This window comes from Hemibagrus wyckioides, linkage group LG07 (genome assembly GCF_019097595.1).
Source record: "Hemibagrus wyckioides isolate EC202008001 linkage group LG07, SWU_Hwy_1.0, whole genome shotgun sequence".
Classification (NCBI taxonomy): Eukaryota; Metazoa; Chordata; class Actinopteri; order Siluriformes; family Bagridae; genus Hemibagrus; species Hemibagrus wyckioides.
In genome coordinates this window covers 23,222,138-23,240,003 of record NC_080716.1, presented here as the reverse complement: position 1 = coordinate 23,240,003, position 17,866 = coordinate 23,222,138, and the positions used below count along the sequence as shown (strand labels likewise).

Sequence of the window (17,866 nt, the reverse complement as noted above, 5' to 3'; positions counted from 1 at the left end):
CATCTGTGGGATGTGCTGGACAAACAAGTCTGATCCATGGAGGCTCCACCTCACAACTTACAGGACTTAAAGGATCTGCTACTAACATCTTGGTGCCAGATACCACAGCACACCTTCAGGGATCTAGTGGAGTCCATGCCTCAGTGGGTCAGGGCCGTTTTGGCAGTAAAAGGAGGACCAACACAATATTAGATGGGTGGTCATAATGTTATTGCTGATCAGTGTACTCGCAAATACTAGCATAAAATTACAGATCAAAGGCTGAAATCCCCCACACATCTGCAGAGATTTGTCAGACTTTAATCTCCATGTATTTCTTATTACATAGATGGTGTCTGGATGAGTGATGAATACACACGAGTGGCTGGTGTAGGTTTCTGTCCATGGTGGAATAAGAATGCCATTTCTACACTATCTATAGTCTACACTTGCGCTAAGGAGCTCCAGCTGTACAACAGCCATGGTGTGTGTAACACATGTTGGTGTCTTGCCTTGTTTCCAGCTCAGATCCTTGCTGAAATGACTGAGTACTGTTCGCAGGAGGTCTTTAGATTTATAACACACTAAGATTTGGGTTCCACACACCATCTTCACCAGTATCTCTCTATATCAGACACAAACAAGAACAGTTAAAGAAATAGTTCCATTGGTTCCCCTCTGGTACCTCTGAGGAGTCCTTTTTTTTACTTCCTTACTTACTACACACACACACACACACCTTGTGAATAGATCCTGGTTGTGTTTCAAGTCTTGCTGAGCCCAAACAGGTCTCTGTTCGAGTCTCAGAAACAGCAATCTCTCCTCAGCTGCTCCAGTCTCCTCCAGAACAAGTGAATTTAGCCTCTTCTTCAGCAGAACCAAAACTCCACACACAGCAGGGGGACATTTCTGCAAGGTAAAGGTCAATACACACCAAAGTGAAATTGATTAAGCAGGCAAAGTGATTTCCATCATGGATTACATTTAATATTTATTACTTGTTTATTATTGTTCTGGTACATTAATGCTGTTTTAATTCTACACTGTCACAGCCAAAAGTAACATTAGCAGTGCACATCTGTATCACATAAACCCACTGTTTCCTTTCTTAAGCAAATAAAATGATGAGGCAGCTAAAATACTTGGTCTCCAAAACAGCAGGTCTTGTGGGGGTTCCTGGTATGCACTGGTTAGTACCTACCAAAAGTAGTGCAAGGAAGGACAACCAGTAAGCCAGAGGACAGGACAAGGTTAACTGATGCACAAAGGGAGTGAAGGCTAACCCATTTGGTCAGATCCCACAGAAGAGCTACTGAAGCACTAATGGTTGACGTTATAGTTCATGGTGTGTATTCTCACTACCTAGGCTATAACATAATGCCATTGTGGAACCTACACGGTGTACTACTAGCCCAATAGAGTGCACTTTACTTTTACAGGACTTGGTTTTCACTGTTCATTTAGGTTTGGATGATGCTTACTTAAAAAAATGTACACATATGAATAAAATATGTAGTGACACAAATCTTTTCATAGATAATTAGAACCCTTTTCATTCAAGGGTAATTTTGGGGAAAAAGAAACTCTTTCTTTTGCTCTTTAAAAATCATGTATTTTTAATAAAGTCTGCTGTGGAAGCCACAAGACACATTGTAGAGACACAGTGTGTCACTGTCAAAACATGTTGTGTATCTTGAAATGTAAAATCAATAGAATGATCAATGACTTTGGCACTGAACATTCAAAGCACTTAGCTGAGAGAGTCATTAAACAAAAACTTAAAAATAGCAGCTTAATAGAAGAAAAGACAAAATGTTTGAAGAGTCAGACAAGCTTCGTACAGGGTAAGGCTGGTGTAACCATCAGTCTGTCTCTCAGCCCACCTGCTCAGGGTCCAACTGTGTGGTTCCATCCTGATAAACCATCGTAGCCACCAGCGCCCTTGCTTCCTCAGCCTCCTCTAACACACACATCCTCTCTTCCTGTGAGAAACGGCTGGCCTCACACACTCGGGGGTCAGAGATTAGGGCTAGGGTACGTTTGGCAGTATCTGAGGTCTTGTATACATCTCTGTCACTTTCTGGGTGTATCTGCTTATTCACCTCTAAAGCAGCTTTAGAGATGTTGGAGCTGGTTTCCACATTGGATTTTTGTTTCATATGTTCTCTCAAAGGGGTTGTTGTCTGTAACGACATATTGTTCTGATTTTTCAGTGTGTATAGGAGTTGCCTTGTACCTTCACTGCGCTGTGTTTGGTGAATAATCTGCATTTCAGCTTCTCCATTGCTCCTGAAGGTTTGATTTAAGCAGGGCTCCTGCGGCAGTGTGATTTGTGGAGACCCCTGTGATGATCGAGGAGGCTCCCACTTTCCAGAATTCTTGGCTGGAAGGGTCATGTTCTGCACACACTCGACTTCAGAACTCCTCTGACTTTCCTATGAATGAATGACAGGAAACGAGTGAGTGAATAAAACAAATGAGAACATAATTCAAGAGAAAAAGAAATATTTTAAATTTCCAAAAAAAATAGGGAAAAAGGTCATCGGAGTGACCTTACTGTGAAATCTATACTGTATATTAGAAGCTTCTAACTTTCTCTTTACCATATGATAGCTACACGTTATTGTTCTTACAAGATCAGAGTCTTTATTATGCACATTGTGTCTAACTTATAAATCAATAAGGCTGAAAAACAATTTGCAGTCATTTCAGATTACAGAGCTGTTCTGCTATTTTTAGCTAATGAATTAAATGCTAATGAATTAACAACAATACCATGATCCACCGTTATTGGATTATTAAGTCTGGAAAAAAAAAAAAAAAAAAATAGGTTCTCAAATTTCAAGTATAAAATCATTTGCACTGACACTTGAACATAATACAACTATTCAAATATAACACTGATGTAAATATCTGCAGTAACAATTTGGCTATTTATTACAGCCGTAGCTCGTATTATTCCTGACATTTTCACCAACACCAAAATGACCCAGAAATGGTCAGTTCAGTTTTAGTCAGTCTGGGTCTTCACATAATGTAAGCACTTTGTTATTCATCAGGTTCAGCTTCACCTTGAAGTAATGCCCCATAGATTAGACCTAGCGCTAGAAATCCTCTCAAGATTTTCTTTACAGACAGCCGTAGGTGATGAATAACAAGCATGTCTTCTGTACGTCTCATGGATGTATATGGAAATCTAATGAACTAGCATCACTATCTGAGCAAGACTGGATGTGCTGAAATATTTTAGACTGAAAATATTTGCATATGCATATGAAGGTCTAATAAACTAGAATCACTATGTGAGCAAGACTAGATGTTCAAATATTTTATTCTGAAAAATGTTCCCCAACATATAGAATGATGTTTTAATTTTTTTTTTTAATCTATATACTGAAGTAACATTGGTTATGATTATGTGTCCATCTACTCTCCATAATGCACTGCAGTGCAGAGGACTGCAGTATGGTCAGATCTGCATGAAAAGAATGCAAATGTCAATAACTTCAACTGCTCCTGGATATAACCTTACTCCCTGGGCAGCATGTGTGAATAACTCAAGCTTCTCCTATTGTTAAAACCCCACATATGCACACACACACACACACACACACACCCTGATGTTGTTGTCAGCAAATTCTTGTGGTGTTACAAAGCACTTTAGAGAGGTCAGAAAGATCAAATGTGTCAGCTGCTTCTGTTCAAAGAGGTGCACACTGTATAAATAAGATTCAGGTTCAATCCCAGAGATAAGATTTAATAGCAACACAATTCAAAGGTTTTAGCAGTAAATGTAAGTGTTAAGATTTATGAATAAACATTTTGACATTTCATACTGATTTAATATTGTCTGCAAGGTTTAATGTAGTACAACAATTCAAACCTTTAAAACAAAAACAAAAACAAAGCACAGCTCCCATGGTGTCTACATACCTCTGAGGAGGTCTTCAGGTCCTGATGTGTTTCTGTGACTTTAGATGCAGCACTGTGCTCTGGCTCTATGCTACTTTCCTGGTTTTCCAGCTTATCCTTATTAATATCGGATTGATGCACATATACATCTGCAAAAAAGTTTGCATCAACTACTAACACAACTATTATTGTAAATATACACCGATCAGGCATAACATTATGAGCAGTGACAGGTGAAGTGAATAACACTGATGATCTCCTCATCATGGCACCTGTTAGTGGGTGGGATATATTAGGCAGCAAGTGAACATTTTGTCCTCAAAGTTGATGTGTTAGAAGCAGGAAAAATGGGCAAGTGTAAGGATTTGAGCGAGTTCGACAAGGGCCAAATTATGATGGCTAGACCACTGGATCAGAGCACCTCCAAAACTGCAGCTCTCAATATTTGGCAGGTGATCATAATGTTATGGCTGATTGGTGTATGTGGGAAGTGGGGTGATCACGTGTCCACATAATTTTATAGTATACCGACAGTTGTTATGTCTTAGTTTTTAAACATTTACTATTGAGTGCTGCACACTGATTAAAAGAAAGAAGCAAGGCCTAGATGCCAGGAACACAGAGTAGTTTACTTTAGCATAAGCCACCTTAGAGCAGGTAAGCAATACACTTAACCTTCCCTTATAGTTACTGCTGCAAGTTTCTGCATTGCACTCATGTTTCTACATGATTTTTCTTAACTCTTATTTTCCTCATGAAGTGCTTTGGGTTGAAGTTCATGCATCAAAAGGTGCTATTCAAATAAAGGTTAATATTGTGAACTGATCTTTAAGTTCCATACGAGAGAGAACATTGCTGGGAGCTGGGAGTGTTTAACTGTAGTGCCATTAATCTACCACTGACAGGGAAGAACTCATGGACAGAAAGCGCCTCCTACTGGACACTGTACGCATTATCACTTACCAGCGCGCTGACCGATATCTTCCACTTTGGCTGATTCTGTCTGCACTGCTGATGCTTTTTCTTTGTCCTCCTTGCACTTCTCAAAGTCACTGGCTCCTAGACTAATTTTTTGACTTATATTCCTGGATGTTGGTGTCTCTTTCAAATAACGATCATACTCTAGTGATCTTGAGTCGTCTTCATGCTCACATGCTTTGTCACAGCTAACGCCTTTAACACCACCACCAAACAAACCTGGATTAAACTCAGTCTTCTCTCTTACTTCTCCATAAGGATTCTGCTTGACATCTATTTCTTCAGCTATTGCTGTTTTTCCTTTAAAGTTCCAAAACTGCATCTTGTCATTTGCTTTCACACCTTCACACTTCTGCCCAGAATCATCTTCCTTAAACTGTTTTGAACAGGTGATGATGGGTACCTGCAGAATACCAAACCTCCATCTCTTTACAGGAGGGGAATGAGTTATCACTTCTGCATTATAATCCTTTTCAACAGAAGCCAGTGGCAGGATTCTTTCCTTTCTACTCAAGATACTGCCATGTGTCTTTGGTCCCATGACAGCCTGTAGTGTACCCCTGTTAACAAAGCCATTCCTGGCTAAAAGCTCTTCTCCCTGTGGATCTGGCTCTGGAGGGCTTCTGCTGGGACCTGGGATATTATTACCAGAATTAAATCCTGACAGACTGCCATCTCCATAATCTCTTGGCCCCCAATCACCTTGTTTATCTACTCCCCATTGATTAACGGTGTTATCTCTATCGTGTAACTGCCGGAGGTCAGGCTGACTGGGGAGCTCCATCTCTCCTATCGAGGACTGTTTGAATACTTGCCCCTCTCTCTGTTTGTGAAGACTGGAGAGAGCGGGAGAAAAGATGCATTGTCATTTTTGCATCCACATAAAGAATCTCCACATTTTAAGAAGTGACAGGAATGGAGATTGCGAGGACAAGGAAATGAGACTGAGCAATTTCACTCACTGTGGCTTGGTGTTAAAGTTGTCCTTCTCATTAAGGCCAGACTGAGAAAGATTTACCAGGCTTTCCCTATGATAGCTCGAGCTCACATAAGGCCTAAGTCAAGGACACAAGAGTAGAGCTGAGAGTCTTTTAAATTTATTACACAGAAAAATCTAAAGTACATAAGAGTATCTAAAAATAATGACAATGTATAATAGTGATACATCACTGGCTTGGACACTGACTGTAGGGGTCCTAGAGTTTTGCTGAAGGTTTCCTGGATTTGAGAAAGCCTGGGGGCTCTGCCAAAGGAGTCTGCTGCTGAAATGTCAAAATGCAATACGTTTTATCGGGTAACATCAAGACTCTATTCAAACGACATTCCAACACCACATTTTAACAATTCTCTAGACTTTGGGGATACTTCCAAACCCATTAGTAGGACATCCTTAACACATGTTGAAGAGGGTGTTAGTGACAAAAGGCACCAACTTCAATTAAGTCAATATAAATTGGTGAACTTGATTGTCTTGGTAATTTTTTTTTTTTTTTTACATACTTTATATCACAAACTCACTACTGTCACAGATCACAGAATGTTAGTCATCTCTGAATATACAGTTCCAAAAATAAATTTTCTTTCCCATATTCGATTACATTTTTTGCCAATTGTACCAGGATCAAATGTTTTCTCGGTTATATGTGACCCACAATTATAGCCATCATCAGCCAGTATGACACAGGGATGTGGTGGCTTAGTGGTTAAGGCATTTGCCTACTAATCATAAGGTCTTGCGATTAAATCCCAGTTCCACCAAGCTGCCACTGCTGGGCCCCTGAGCAAGGCCCTCAACCCTCAGTTGTATACAATGTACATTGCTCTGGATAAGGGTGTATGCCAGAAACATAAATCTCTAATACTGATTATATAGAATAACCAAACAAACTTATTAATCATCTAAACCTGACTCACTGTATGGTCTCCTGTCTATTCTGTCTGCATACTGAGCTCTCAGAGCAGCCATGACCATCTGGGCAGCTGCAGACAGAGGACTACAGGTCTGGTACTCCATCTCACTTACTCCTCTGTCCTTCGTCACTAACCGTCCTAAAACAAACACAGATGAGAATGCTGCTCAGAGAAGGCTTTCAGCCTATGTGAAACTGATCAGATTGTCACCGACATACTGCTTTTGTTATTCGATTTCAAATAAGGAATTTATCCTGGACAACTTTATAACAAACAAATCACATTTTGTTTCTTTTAAACAATACCATATTTATTGTCTTTAACAAAGTGGGCATTTAAGCTCATAACTTCTGTTTAAGATGAACAATCTTTATACAGTTTAATGAAGATAAACAGGTAGCAGGAAGATACATCACAAATACATTTTATTAACAAAAGTTTCTTATTAAACTGTCTATTAAAAGTTTCTTATTTACTTTTTAAAAATTAGATGTACAAAGAAATGATGATATTTGACTATACAGAGATTTTAGGTAGATCTGCAGTCAAAGATCACAAAGACAGTCCAGAATCCAGAAAAGGCATAAGACAAATGTAGTTTTCATACGGTTCGTGCTCCGAGTCAAAAGTGCATCAGATCTCCCCTGACTTCAACTTTAGAGCTCCTTTCCTGTAGGGTCAGAGGTACAATCTGCTCCACAGCCTACTTAAGACCAGCCCTGGCCTCCATCTCACGCACAACCTTGTTGAGCAGTGTGGGATCCAAGTGAAAGTAGACATACAGTTCTCTCTCTCGTCTGAGGGTGGCGCTCTGCTCTAGGCAAGCCCTTTTGGTCCTCACGTCTCCTACAATGTCCTGCAAAAGCTTGTACAGATTCTTTTGCTTCTCTTCCAGCTCACTCAGAACAACAGACACCTCCTATGGACAAAAAAAAGGATTGAAAGAATTCGCTGAACAATGTAGCTCTGTTCTATGTGCAATTTTGACGAAGCGAGACTCTTTTTTTGCAACAGCTCATCAGCATCATGTTCCAGTACTTAACTTCAGGAGTGTTCAAGTATTTAAAGGACTCCACCACAGAATAAAAAATGTTTTTAAGGTCAACACAAAAATTTTGCACCATATAAGGTCTCTTTGCACCACTACCCTGTTCAGATCTGTTAATGAATAATGGTTATGCAGCAGTCAACAGTTACATAATAAATAATAATAATATTACATAAATAAGAAATTCATCTGAAATTAAATATTTTCCGACAAAACCATTTCTCTTAATGTCACATGCAGTGAAGTAAAACCAAGAGAAAATATTACACCAAAAAAATTTAGTGGGAGAGGAAAAATCTAAGTAGTACACTTCTGACCCCAAAATGTAAAGCCACCACCAGACATGCAAGTGGATAATAATCAAAATCATCTCACGCTGCTTACGAGCTCTCAGAATGAAGAACGGCCGAGAGGATGAGGAATAGATTGATGTGAGGAAAACATACCTGTGCATTAGGACAGAGCTCCTGAGCAGGTGTGGCTGTAGCACATACCTGCGGCCTCAGGAGCGGCTGCACGATATCCGAATAGGCCAAGCGCTCTAGAGCATCCCGATCATGCTGTAGGCGCACACTGCTGTAGCCCTGCTCCTGAGCTGCCCTTTCCAGAGCATCACGAACAGACACCAGATCTTTCTGCAAGCTGGATGCTTCGGCTTCCAATCTCCCGAATGTCAGGAGGGGATCCTTACACTCGGAGAGCTTGCCCAGCTCCAGCATCTGCAACAGCCTAATATATAAACACACAAGCCAGAAATATGTAAAGAAATCACTGAAAAGATACATGTATGGAGAGAATAAATGAAAACAAAAAGCTGAGGTTAACATTAAGGTCATCATCTAATGTTAACTTTGTTAAAGAAATACATGGATAAAGGGATAATAAAAAGATGACCTTATGGAATAATAAGACGATGACATTAAAAAACTCAACAGAAAAACAGTCAGTTTCTACATTAATTTATTCATCCTCACCTGCTAAAGGCTACATCTTTAGAGGTTATGACCTGCAGTTTTGCATTAGATCCTAGGCAGGGTGTTTGGGTCAGGTCAGGCTGGGTCAGTATGTTCCCTCTCTGAGCTGCACTCTGAGATCTTCCCTCCAGCCTGCTGATGACCTCATCCAGTTGAGTCACAGTCCTCCTACCCCTTCTGAGCTCTGTGTCCTGCGCTAGCCGCAGCACCTCAAACGATGCCTTCTGTCGGAGGAGCTGATCCCTGACCTCGGTCTGTCTGGCTGTGTAATAGTTCTGCCTGGCGATCTGAAGTGCCAGGTCACCACGCACCACAGGCACGTTCAGCAGGCGAGCGCTGTCACGCAGAGCAGAACGGACAGGCTCTCGCATCAGAGCATCAAGGTCAGACCGAACAGAGAGTAGCTCAGAGTGCAGCGCAGGCTCACGCCAGGAGGCCTGCAGAGAGCCCTTTGTCTTGAAAGGGAAGAAAAGGAAAAGAGCAACGTTAAAAGATAAGAAACAGAAATATATGACAGTGTAGGAATCAATAAATCTGCATGCGTGTACACAAATCAGTGTTACACATATAATTACCTAAAATATCAACCACAGAAATGGACAAGTATGACGGCAAAGTAAGTTATCCTATTCTATGAAAAGTTTTAATGTTTTAAAGAAGTAATAATTTCTTGTGTAATATTTCGCTATATTTCTTTCGCAATCCAGGTTAATGCAAAAGTCCAAATAAGTCAAGCCCCATTCAAGTTGGTATGTAGGAATATTTTATATTCATTTATTATCAAGCTATTCTCCATGTGTGCTCATTACATAAGGTATAGAAAACAGCTTCACAGCCAGGATTCAAGTGTAGATGCAGTAGACTCTGACACTTTATGAAACTATTATAAAATACACTTTTGACTATTAATTAGGGTTAGGGTTCATGACATTTGTTGCAAATGTTTAGGAATGTGGGTTTTGAGATGGTTCTACTAGTAAATCATGAAGAAAAATCTTTACCATCTAAATGTATTCATGGATTCAACCCAGTTGTGTATGTTCCTGAGATGAGTGCTGTACCTGCATTTGGCTGCCGAGTTGCTCAGTGAGCCAGTTCTTCAGTGCTTGGTCTCCATGCTCCTCTGCTTGCTCCTTCAGCAACTGGTGTTGCGCTACAATGTGAGCCCACTGCAGCCGTGCCATCTCCTTCCTCCTGCTTTCCACAAGTTTCTCATCATCCTCTTCCTCAATCTCACTGCAGCAGCTCAGCTCTGTCAGTTGGAAGCGTTTGGAGGTTGAGGTCTCTACCATGTCAGAGATTCCCTGGAAGAACTGACGCTGGGTGTAGGAGGCCAAGGCTTTAGTGTTTTGCTCCTCCTGCTGGAGGTAGGGTTCCAGAGGAAGCTGGGACAGCAGCACTGCTGTGGTTTCATTATTTTTTTCCACTGACAAATTCTCAGGATGGAAGAAACCAGCAAGCTTCTGGGTCTCTTTTACAAGACTTTCCAAGGCAGCATTTGTGGCTGCATTTTCAACTGCAAGAGCAGAGCTGGCGTCTTTCATCGCACCACTACCTTCCTGGAGTACAGCAAGCGCTGCAGACGAGTCTGAACCTCGACTGGAAGCAAATACCTGCAGCTTTTTAAGTCTTCGCAACTTCAGCTGCTTCTCTTTCCGTAGGGCCTGAAGTTCAGCCTCTAAATCTTCCACCGAAACATCCTCTTCCCCACAAAGTGAGGAGAGTGACCCACCCACATCAGTTGGCCCACATGTTTTTAACAGATCCCCAAGTGTCGCTTCATCCAAGATAGGCTTCCCAGACTCGCGTAGCACCCGAAAGGCCTGCACTTCTTCTGGAGTCAGGGCATTGTTGCGGTTCAGGCGGTGGCAGAAGACGCGTAAAAGATGTAGGTTGGCCGGCGCAGTGTCGAACAACCAATCAAACTCTGAACTTTTGAGTGAGGAGGCGTTCGGATAACCCACCCGTGACAGTGCCTCAATGAACCTCTCCCCACCAAGCATGATTGTTTGAATGTGGAGCCCCCAAACAATCTTACACTTACTCCTGCAGTAAATTATGAAATGAAAAATCAGATTTATCCCAAGTCCTAACGCAAGAAAATAATCACGAGAAAGAGGTGAATTTTATGGGATTCACAAAGCAGCAGTAGACATTAAAATGCACATGCAAATTTACAGAGCATGAAATAAATACAACAGGATGGGTGGGATTTATTGAAAGCCCCAGCTAATGTTAACTGGCCATCAATTTAATGGCTGACTCCAAATACCACAATGCTTCATCTAGTATCATGACCTAAAAGAAAACGGTGAAAACATTTAATGGAAATCAAAAGATGAGTGAAAGAGTAAGGTCATGCTTGTTAGGGCAAAGAAACTTTACAGAAATGTTTACAGCTGCATCATTTCTTCTTTACTACTATAGTGTAAAAAAAAGCCATGGATTGACAAACAATTTGCATCATTATTAGGTCACAAAAATAGCAATAGTGGGCATAATGAGACTAAAAAATATTTGCATGGATAACCACCCTTTACTGTGTTTCTGAATCACTCAAGAGCTGATAGGATTGCTGGTGTGGATGAAACCGAGAAGGACATCAGTGAGGTGTGAATGTCGGCATTAGATACCAAATTTGCATGTAGATATTAGTTACATACCCCAATCAGGCATAACATTATAACCACTGTCAGATGAGGAGATAATCAGAGTTATTCACTTCATCATGGCACCTGTTAGTGGGTGGGATATATTAGGCAGCAAGTGAACATTTTGTCCTCAAAGTTGATGTGTTAGAAGCAGGAAAAATGGACAAGTGTAAGGATTTGAGTGAGTCTGATAAGGACTAAATTGTGATGGCTAGACCACTGGATCAGAGCATCTCCAAAACTGCAGCTCTTGTGGGGTGTTCCCGGTCTGCAGTGGTCAGTATCTATCAAAAGTGCTCCAAGGACGGAACAGTGGTGAACCGGCGACAGAGTCAAGGCTCATTAATATACGTGGGGAGTGAAGGCTGACCTGTGTGATCCGCTTCAACAGACGAGCTACTGTTGCTCAAACTGCTGAAGTTAATGCTGGTTCTGATAGAAAGGTGTCAGAATACACAGTGCAGGACGGGTCAGGGCTGTTTTGGCAGCAAAAAGGGGGACCAACACAATATTAGACAGGTGGTCATAATGCTATGGCTGATTGGTGTATGTAGTGTATTAAGTAACCAGATTGTATTGTGTACACACATCTAAATGTGCCACTGTAAGCAACCTTATATTATCTGTAGACACCAGTTTTCAGAAGACAATATACGGTATTGTTACAACTATTATAACCTCTTTCCAATAATCACCAGAGAGAAAAAGAGGAGTATGAATAACAGGGACACAGAAGGGATAAGTGTAGATCCTCTGCTCTAAAAAATAATAAAAAAAAAAAAGGTCTGATCTGATCCATGCACATGTCACATAAACGTCTCCTTACACAAACCTTCACCAAGAGCAATGTTTATATAGCACACACCAGGTTACATACCAGTCTCTGTAAATGATCTGTTGCTAGAAGACACACCATAATACAACTAGAACGTTAATAAAACCTTACTGTTACAACTGCTGCGACATTAAATCAACACTTTATGGCACTTTTGTGGTATAATAACCAATAACGTCAAATAAGACGTCTAAGTTAGTGAGCCTGGTACAGATTTAAATCGAATTATTTCTGTCATGAGAGAGTCTAAAGCTTAATTGCTAGAATGAGCGTTAGCATGCTAATCAACAACACACTGAGGATTATTTATAAAGCACACAAGCTAGGGAACGAGCTAGCTAACGGAATAACGTCAGCGAAGCAGTAAACTTATTAACACTAGCTAGGTTGAAATATATTACATTTTAACTTCTTACCTTTTACTTCTGGTCGTTTTGTTCAAGTCTCGCGAACAGTTAGCAGCGTGGCTAACTCCCTCACGGATGAGTTCTCACGGCGTCTCGTGAAGCCTATTCAAACAAGCTGCCGAAAGGGCGCGCGCGTGTTACGTCATTCCATGTGGGCGGGCTGTTCTCGTTCATGTAAAAGTAAATATTCAATACATATTAAATTGCTGTTTGTTTGTTTTTTTCACGGAAGTAAACAACTAAATATGCGCCTCGAGCGGTGGCTTTTATTTTGGAAAAAAAAAAAAAAGTTTAATGTGATTAATTTTTTTTGAAAGGGTTTCGTTGCTAAGATATGATTGACACCTTTTATTAGCCAATTAGAATCCAAGAAATCTCGGCCAGGTGCGTGAGAAAAAAAGATATATTGAAGAGCCCGCCTCCTACAGCCACACAGCACGGGGCATTGCCATTGGCGAGGAGTTGCACGGACAAACCACAGCAAGTAAAAAAAAAAAAAAAGAAATAACCCAAACATTACAGATATATAAATAATGGTGCTTTTTTTATTTTTTAAAGCAGCGTTATTTCAAGCAAATATGTTTGATATAAAATAACAATGGAGTAGAAATAGCTTTAATTTTCTTTTGTTTATGTTCCAGCCTATATCATTAGCTTGTGTTTGCGACGGCAGAAATTTGGGAGTCGACTCCGACTCTGATTCCTGATGTTGGAGTCGATTCCATAAAATCATTTTCTCGCCTCTCGATAGAATATCGACAAACTGCTGATGTTTGCGATATGAGAGAGAGGTGGTTTGTTAGACAGCGGATTTCTTGCTTTGTTACTTTGAGTAAACACGAGAATTTATCTTCTTTACGTAGAATCGAAAACAAAGCTTTGGAGTCGATTCTCGATCTCGATTCTCGGAATAGATGAATAGACTCTTTTTTTTTTTTTTCCATAGAGGATACTTTCTTAGTTGTAGTCATTGACGAAATAAAAAATAAATCTGTGTTTGCAAATAATATTTTGCTCTTAAATAACTTTGGGAATCGCTTTATATTGGATTTTGCTACAACTTTACTGTATTAAACCTCTTTTGCAGGCGACATCAGGTGCAGTTATGAACTATATAATATAGTCACTATGTATAGGCAATGTATATTGCATATGTTATATTTCATTGCATTCTGCAACCTTAGATACTTAATGTGTTATACAGTAGTTTTTACACTGTTCATCGTTTACCCCAGTTGTCTCGAGCGAATCACCATGGTCCAAGCCAAGACCTGGATCCTGAAGCAGCACTTTGAGGGATTTCCTAAAGACAGTGACTTGGAGCTGAAGCTGGAGCAGCTTCCAGAGCCCAAAGATGGAGGTCGGTGCATGAAATCTACATTTCACTTTCTTTCCACTGGATGCATGTCTTTCTTTGCACTTATTGCAGATAATCGTTGCAGAAGTACTTCTGGAAGCAGTGTTCCTAAGCGTGGATCCCTACATGCGGTAAGCATCCATCTGTCGATCCTTTTAAGACAGATCTGAGGTCAGTGAACATGTAGCCTTTATTAACCTGAGCTAAATAAACATGTATGTGTACATATTGAACATTGTCTTTCAAAGGATTTGCTTTTCAGACTGAGTTTTGAAAACCAGTAGTTTGATGTCAGATGAAATTCCGCACACTGAGGTTATTTGGTTTGCAGCTAGACTCATGCATTTGTTTACTTTAAATTATGTATAATTGTTCCTCTCTTCACACATGAGCTATTTGTCTTCTGTTTGAGAATATTACTCATATTTTCTTAAGAAAACGGTTGTATTGAATGCTTTTTCATTTTTAGGCCTTATAGTCGTGTTCGAATGCAGCCAGGAGATGTGATGATTGGAACTCAGGTGGCCAAGTAAGACATTCATTATACATTATTGAATAAGTTTCTGCTTTTATTGCGGAGCTTCATGACTGTTCCCGAGTTACCTTACTGTTATGTAAATTCAGTCAGTTATGCATATTCACTTGCGTATAATATTTTCTCCTCAGAGTTATTCAGAGTAAGAACCCAGCATTTCCTGAGGGCAGTCATGTGGTCGGTCAGTGCGGATGGAGGACACACACTATATCAGATGGAACCGGTTTAACCCAGGTCCTGAGCGACTGGCCTCAGGATGTTCCTCTTTCTCTTGCTCTCGGGGGCATCGGCATGCCAGGGTGCAAATTCATATTATGATCCTTTATACTACTGGGAAATTAAATAGTTAAATAAAGGTGGAAGCATACAGTTAGAAGAAACTACTTGTATGCATGCAAATGTTTGCGTTTGTTTAATGCCATCTGCTTTGCCTGTGATGACCTAAATCCAATTTGAGCCATGATGTGTGCTGTAAGTTTTCTCATTTTGGAGAAACAGATGTTTTTTTTTTATGATTCTTCTCTTATAAAAGCTGAAAATGTTCAGAAGGCGAGCGTTTGCTGTGAATCACAGGAAGCAGAAGGAAAATCAGTAATATGTTTCTGAATCATCATGAATGCAGTTCAGAGGGAAGCGTGCATGCTTTTCAGTGAAGCTCTGTGAAGGGTTTTGTTTTGTGTTCGCCACTGCTGTTTTTCTGTTTTGGAGGGCATGCTACATTATGCGTGGTGTAAATTTCACTTCAGATTGAACTATTTCATAATGTTGTTAATCAGTAATATGACCTGTGCCTTTGTTTGTTCTTCCTTCTTCCTCAGGCTGACTGCTCTGTATGGTTTAGAAGAGGTATTGGCCATCAAACCAGGGGAGACGGTCCTGGTGAACGCGGCAGCTGGTGCTGTGGGGAGTGTCGTGGGTCAGATCGCTAAACTGAAAGGCTGTAAAGTGGTGGGTTCAGCTGGGAGCGATGCTAAAGTGGCCTTTCTAAAAGAGCTCGGTTTTGACTATGTCTTCAACTACAAAACTGTGCCATCTCTGGAGAAAGCTCTAAAAGAGGCCTCACCAGAGGGATACGAGTGCTACTTTGAGAATGTATGAAATGGTTTTAGTTCCATTACTTCCAAAAGACTTTTTTTATTTATGTGATCATAATGAACTGATGGTGTCGTTAATCCTGTTTCACTTGGTTTACCATAAAGGGCATTTTAAATGTATTTTAATAGGTTGGTGGTCAGTTCTTCACTGTCGCACTCTCACAGATGAAGCAGCGTGGGAGGATTGCTGTTTGTGGAGGAATTTCCCTTTACAATGATAAAGAACCCCAGACTGGTCAGTCTACATTATAAATCTGATATAACTATTTAAATGCTTGAGTACAGGTGTAATGTAACTGCAGTTGAACCTTGTATATAACGTAAATGTAAATAATAATAATAAAAGAATAATACAGACTAATTTTTAGACTACTACAACGAACAATTCTTAGTTGTATATTTAAAACAAGTCTCACTTTTAATACTTTATTATTGTTGTATTTTTATGGTATTGGGTTCACTGATTATTTGTAATGTTCAGATTGCATTACATTTATGTACATTTTAAATGTCTGAGTATAACAGAATGAATTAATAAGCGATTGAATTAATGAAGTTTAACTGCACAAACACATATGTCAAAAGTATGTGGACACCTGCTCATTATACTGATTTTATTCTAAGACTTACTAGAGTGGCACTAACAGAGTTGCTCCTTCTTTACCGTTACAACAGCCACTTGTCTGGGACGGATTTCTACTAGATTCTGAAGTGGGATTTGTTCCTGTTCAGCCAGATGATTATTAGTTAGGCACTATGTGATTTGGTTTGAATTGAGGAAGTTGGCATTCTGGTTTGTTCAGTGGGGAAGAAGTCAGGGCATTGTGCAGGTCAATTGAGTTTTTCTGCTCCGCCCTTGTCATGCCTCGATGGAGCTCCCTTTGTGCAGAGTAACATGCTGGAACAGGTTTGGGCCTTCAGTGTAGGGGACATGTAATTGTACAGCTTACATAAAACAACCTTTACAGTTGTGTTTGGGGGGAAAAACACCTACGGCTGTGATTTCAGATGTCCACATACGTTTTGCATCTGTGCCATTGGGTATTATAATGAAGTGTGTGTGCATGTGTTTTTCTCACAGGTCCTTTTCCACACCTGCATGTGATCTTTAAGGAGTTGCGAATGGAAGGCTTCCTGGTGTGGAGATGGCAGCATAAAAATGAGGAGTCTCTGAGAAGGCTCTTGACTTGGCTGAAGGAGGCAAGTAGCAACGATTTCTAAATGTCTTAACTTACAGCACCTTGGTAAAGTAATATAGGTCTTGGATTATTTACATTTTGCAGCCTGGTCTTTTTTTTTCTTTTTTTTCTTCTGCAGGGAAAGCTGCAGTGTAAAGAGCATGTGACTGTTGGTTTTGAGAACATGCCAGCTGCCTTCAAGGGGATGCTGCAGGGAGAAAACACTGGCAAAGCCATCGTTAAAGTCTGAAGCCCTTTCTTCTGGGTCTCTGTTGCATAACTGAGAATGTCCCGTGCAGCACATGTAATAAATTCTTTGGTTCGTTTTCTGTCTTTTCTTATAGTCTGTAGTGGTGTTTATTTAGATAATGTGACGATGCAACTGTTACTTAAAAAGCACCTTTTGAAGATTTAACAGTTTAGTCAGAGATTTCGATGTAGCTTAGCACAAAATCCAAACAAACTTAGCCATCTGCTCTTTGTTAATGCCACAGCACACTCATGACTAAATGCTGGTTCAGCACCTCCATGTCTTAACTGCTTGGATGCTGTTTCATATAACTTGGATATTTTATTTTAATTTTTACATTTTCAATTTGGATATTGGCCTGGACTCCAAAAACACACGGCCAAAACTATCTACTGCAATGTAATGCAAATCTTGATTGAAATAAATAATTATTAACATTAAAAAAAACTAGGCCTTGCTGCAGTGAACACACTTTATTCTGCCTTTATTCTGTTTCTCTACAAGACAACTGAGTTTTTCAGATCAAATGAACTAAAAGTTTGAAATTGTAGGGGTCCAACATCTAGATAAATTTTAGGCTTTCATAATTGCATCTTTGTGGGGAAAATAAAAATGTCAAAGTGGTAAATAACCTGCAAAAATACAGTGCCATCTTCTGCACTAGTTTGTTTTCCACATGCATGCAGCTCAACCCTGACCTGACTTTTTTTTTTTGTTTGTTTGTTTCTTTTTAGAAATAAATGTCATGTCAGTTTGA

The 17,866-nt window shown here is 40.1% G+C and overlaps 3 protein-coding genes across 9 annotated transcripts in view; 1 reads left to right on the top strand and 2 right to left on the bottom strand.

Moving 5' to 3' along the window:
- The window catches only part of poln (polymerase (DNA directed) nu), a 47,672-nt gene extending 42,248 nt beyond the window's left edge, over positions 1-5,424 (bottom strand). Inside the window, exons 1-5 of the mRNA XM_058394153.1 lie at positions 4,855-5,424; positions 3,913-4,040; positions 1,863-2,414; positions 719-888; positions 492-604 (exon numbers count right to left, since the gene is read on the bottom strand). Coding sequence (XP_058250136.1) covers positions 492-604; positions 719-888; positions 1,863-2,414; positions 3,913-4,040; positions 4,855-5,410 — 1,519 coding nt within the window. The 5' untranslated portion in view covers positions 5,411-5,424. The remainder of the gene's footprint in view (positions 1-491; positions 605-718; positions 889-1,862; positions 2,415-3,912; positions 4,041-4,854) is intronic.
- Positions 5,425-6,459: 1,035 nt separating this feature from the next.
- Positions 6,460-12,982, bottom strand: haus3 (HAUS augmin-like complex, subunit 3). 5 transcript variants are annotated; one of them, XM_058395000.1, is made up of 6 exons: positions 12,705-12,982; positions 12,331-12,376; positions 9,864-10,848; positions 8,803-9,257; positions 8,275-8,557; positions 6,461-7,699 (listed from the first exon to the last, which is right to left on the bottom strand). In XM_058395000.1, exons 3-6 carry the CDS (start codon positions 10,803-10,805, stop codon positions 7,484-7,486), a joined length of 1,896 nt encoding a protein of 631 aa, XP_058250983.1. In that variant the 5' UTR covers positions 10,806-10,848; positions 12,331-12,376; positions 12,705-12,982; the 3' UTR covers positions 6,461-7,483. The 5 variants fall into 5 exon arrangements, with proteins under 5 accessions (XP_058250986.1, XP_058250983.1, XP_058250984.1 ...); XM_058395001.1 differs by having other exon boundaries at positions 12,331-12,353; XM_058395003.1 differs by lacking the exon at positions 12,331-12,376 and having other exon boundaries at positions 6,460-7,699; positions 8,323-8,557.
- A 68-nt stretch (positions 12,983-13,050) lies between these two features.
- Positions 13,051-17,566, top strand: LOC131356145 (prostaglandin reductase 1-like). Of its 3 annotated transcripts, none has more exons than XM_058395004.1 (9): positions 13,051-13,179; positions 13,931-14,055; positions 14,138-14,183; positions 14,522-14,581; positions 14,719-14,886; positions 15,406-15,679; positions 15,811-15,916; positions 16,763-16,881; positions 16,999-17,566. In XM_058395004.1, the coding sequence occupies exons 2-9, from the start codon at positions 13,950-13,952 to the stop codon at positions 17,107-17,109; spliced, it is 990 nt and encodes a 329-aa protein (XP_058250987.1). In that variant the 5' UTR covers positions 13,051-13,179; positions 13,931-13,949; the 3' UTR covers positions 17,110-17,566. The 3 variants fall into 3 exon arrangements, with proteins under 3 accessions (XP_058250987.1, XP_058250988.1, XP_058250989.1); XM_058395005.1 differs by having other exon boundaries at positions 13,141-13,175; XM_058395006.1 differs by lacking the exon at positions 13,051-13,179 and adding an exon at positions 13,539-13,792.
- Positions 17,567-17,866: the final 300 nt, after the last annotated feature.

Excerpts from the sequence above, each read along its gene's own strand:
- haus3 (XM_058395000.1), bottom strand. The coding sequence starts at position 10,805 with ATGCTTGGTGGGGAGAGGTTCATTGAGGCACTGTCACGGGTGGGTTAT. Across the intron at positions 8,558-8,802 it reads AAAGATGTAGCCTTTAGCAG|GCTGTTGCAGATGCTGGAGC; the intron begins GTGAGGATGAAT and ends TTTATATATTAG. Across the intron at positions 7,700-8,274 it reads AGCTCTGTCCTAATGCACAG|GAGGTGTCTGTTGTTCTGAG; the intron begins GTATGTTTTCCT and ends TTTTGTCCATAG.
- LOC131356145 (XM_058395004.1), top strand. The coding sequence starts at position 13,950 with ATGGTCCAAGCCAAGACCTGGATCCTGAAGCAGCACTTTGAGGGATTT. Across the intron at positions 15,680-15,810 it reads ACGAGTGCTACTTTGAGAAT|GTTGGTGGTCAGTTCTTCAC; the intron begins GTATGAAATGGT and ends GTATTTTAATAG. Across the intron at positions 15,917-16,762 it reads TGATAAAGAACCCCAGACTG|GTCCTTTTCCACACCTGCAT; the intron begins GTCAGTCTACAT and ends TTTTTCTCACAG.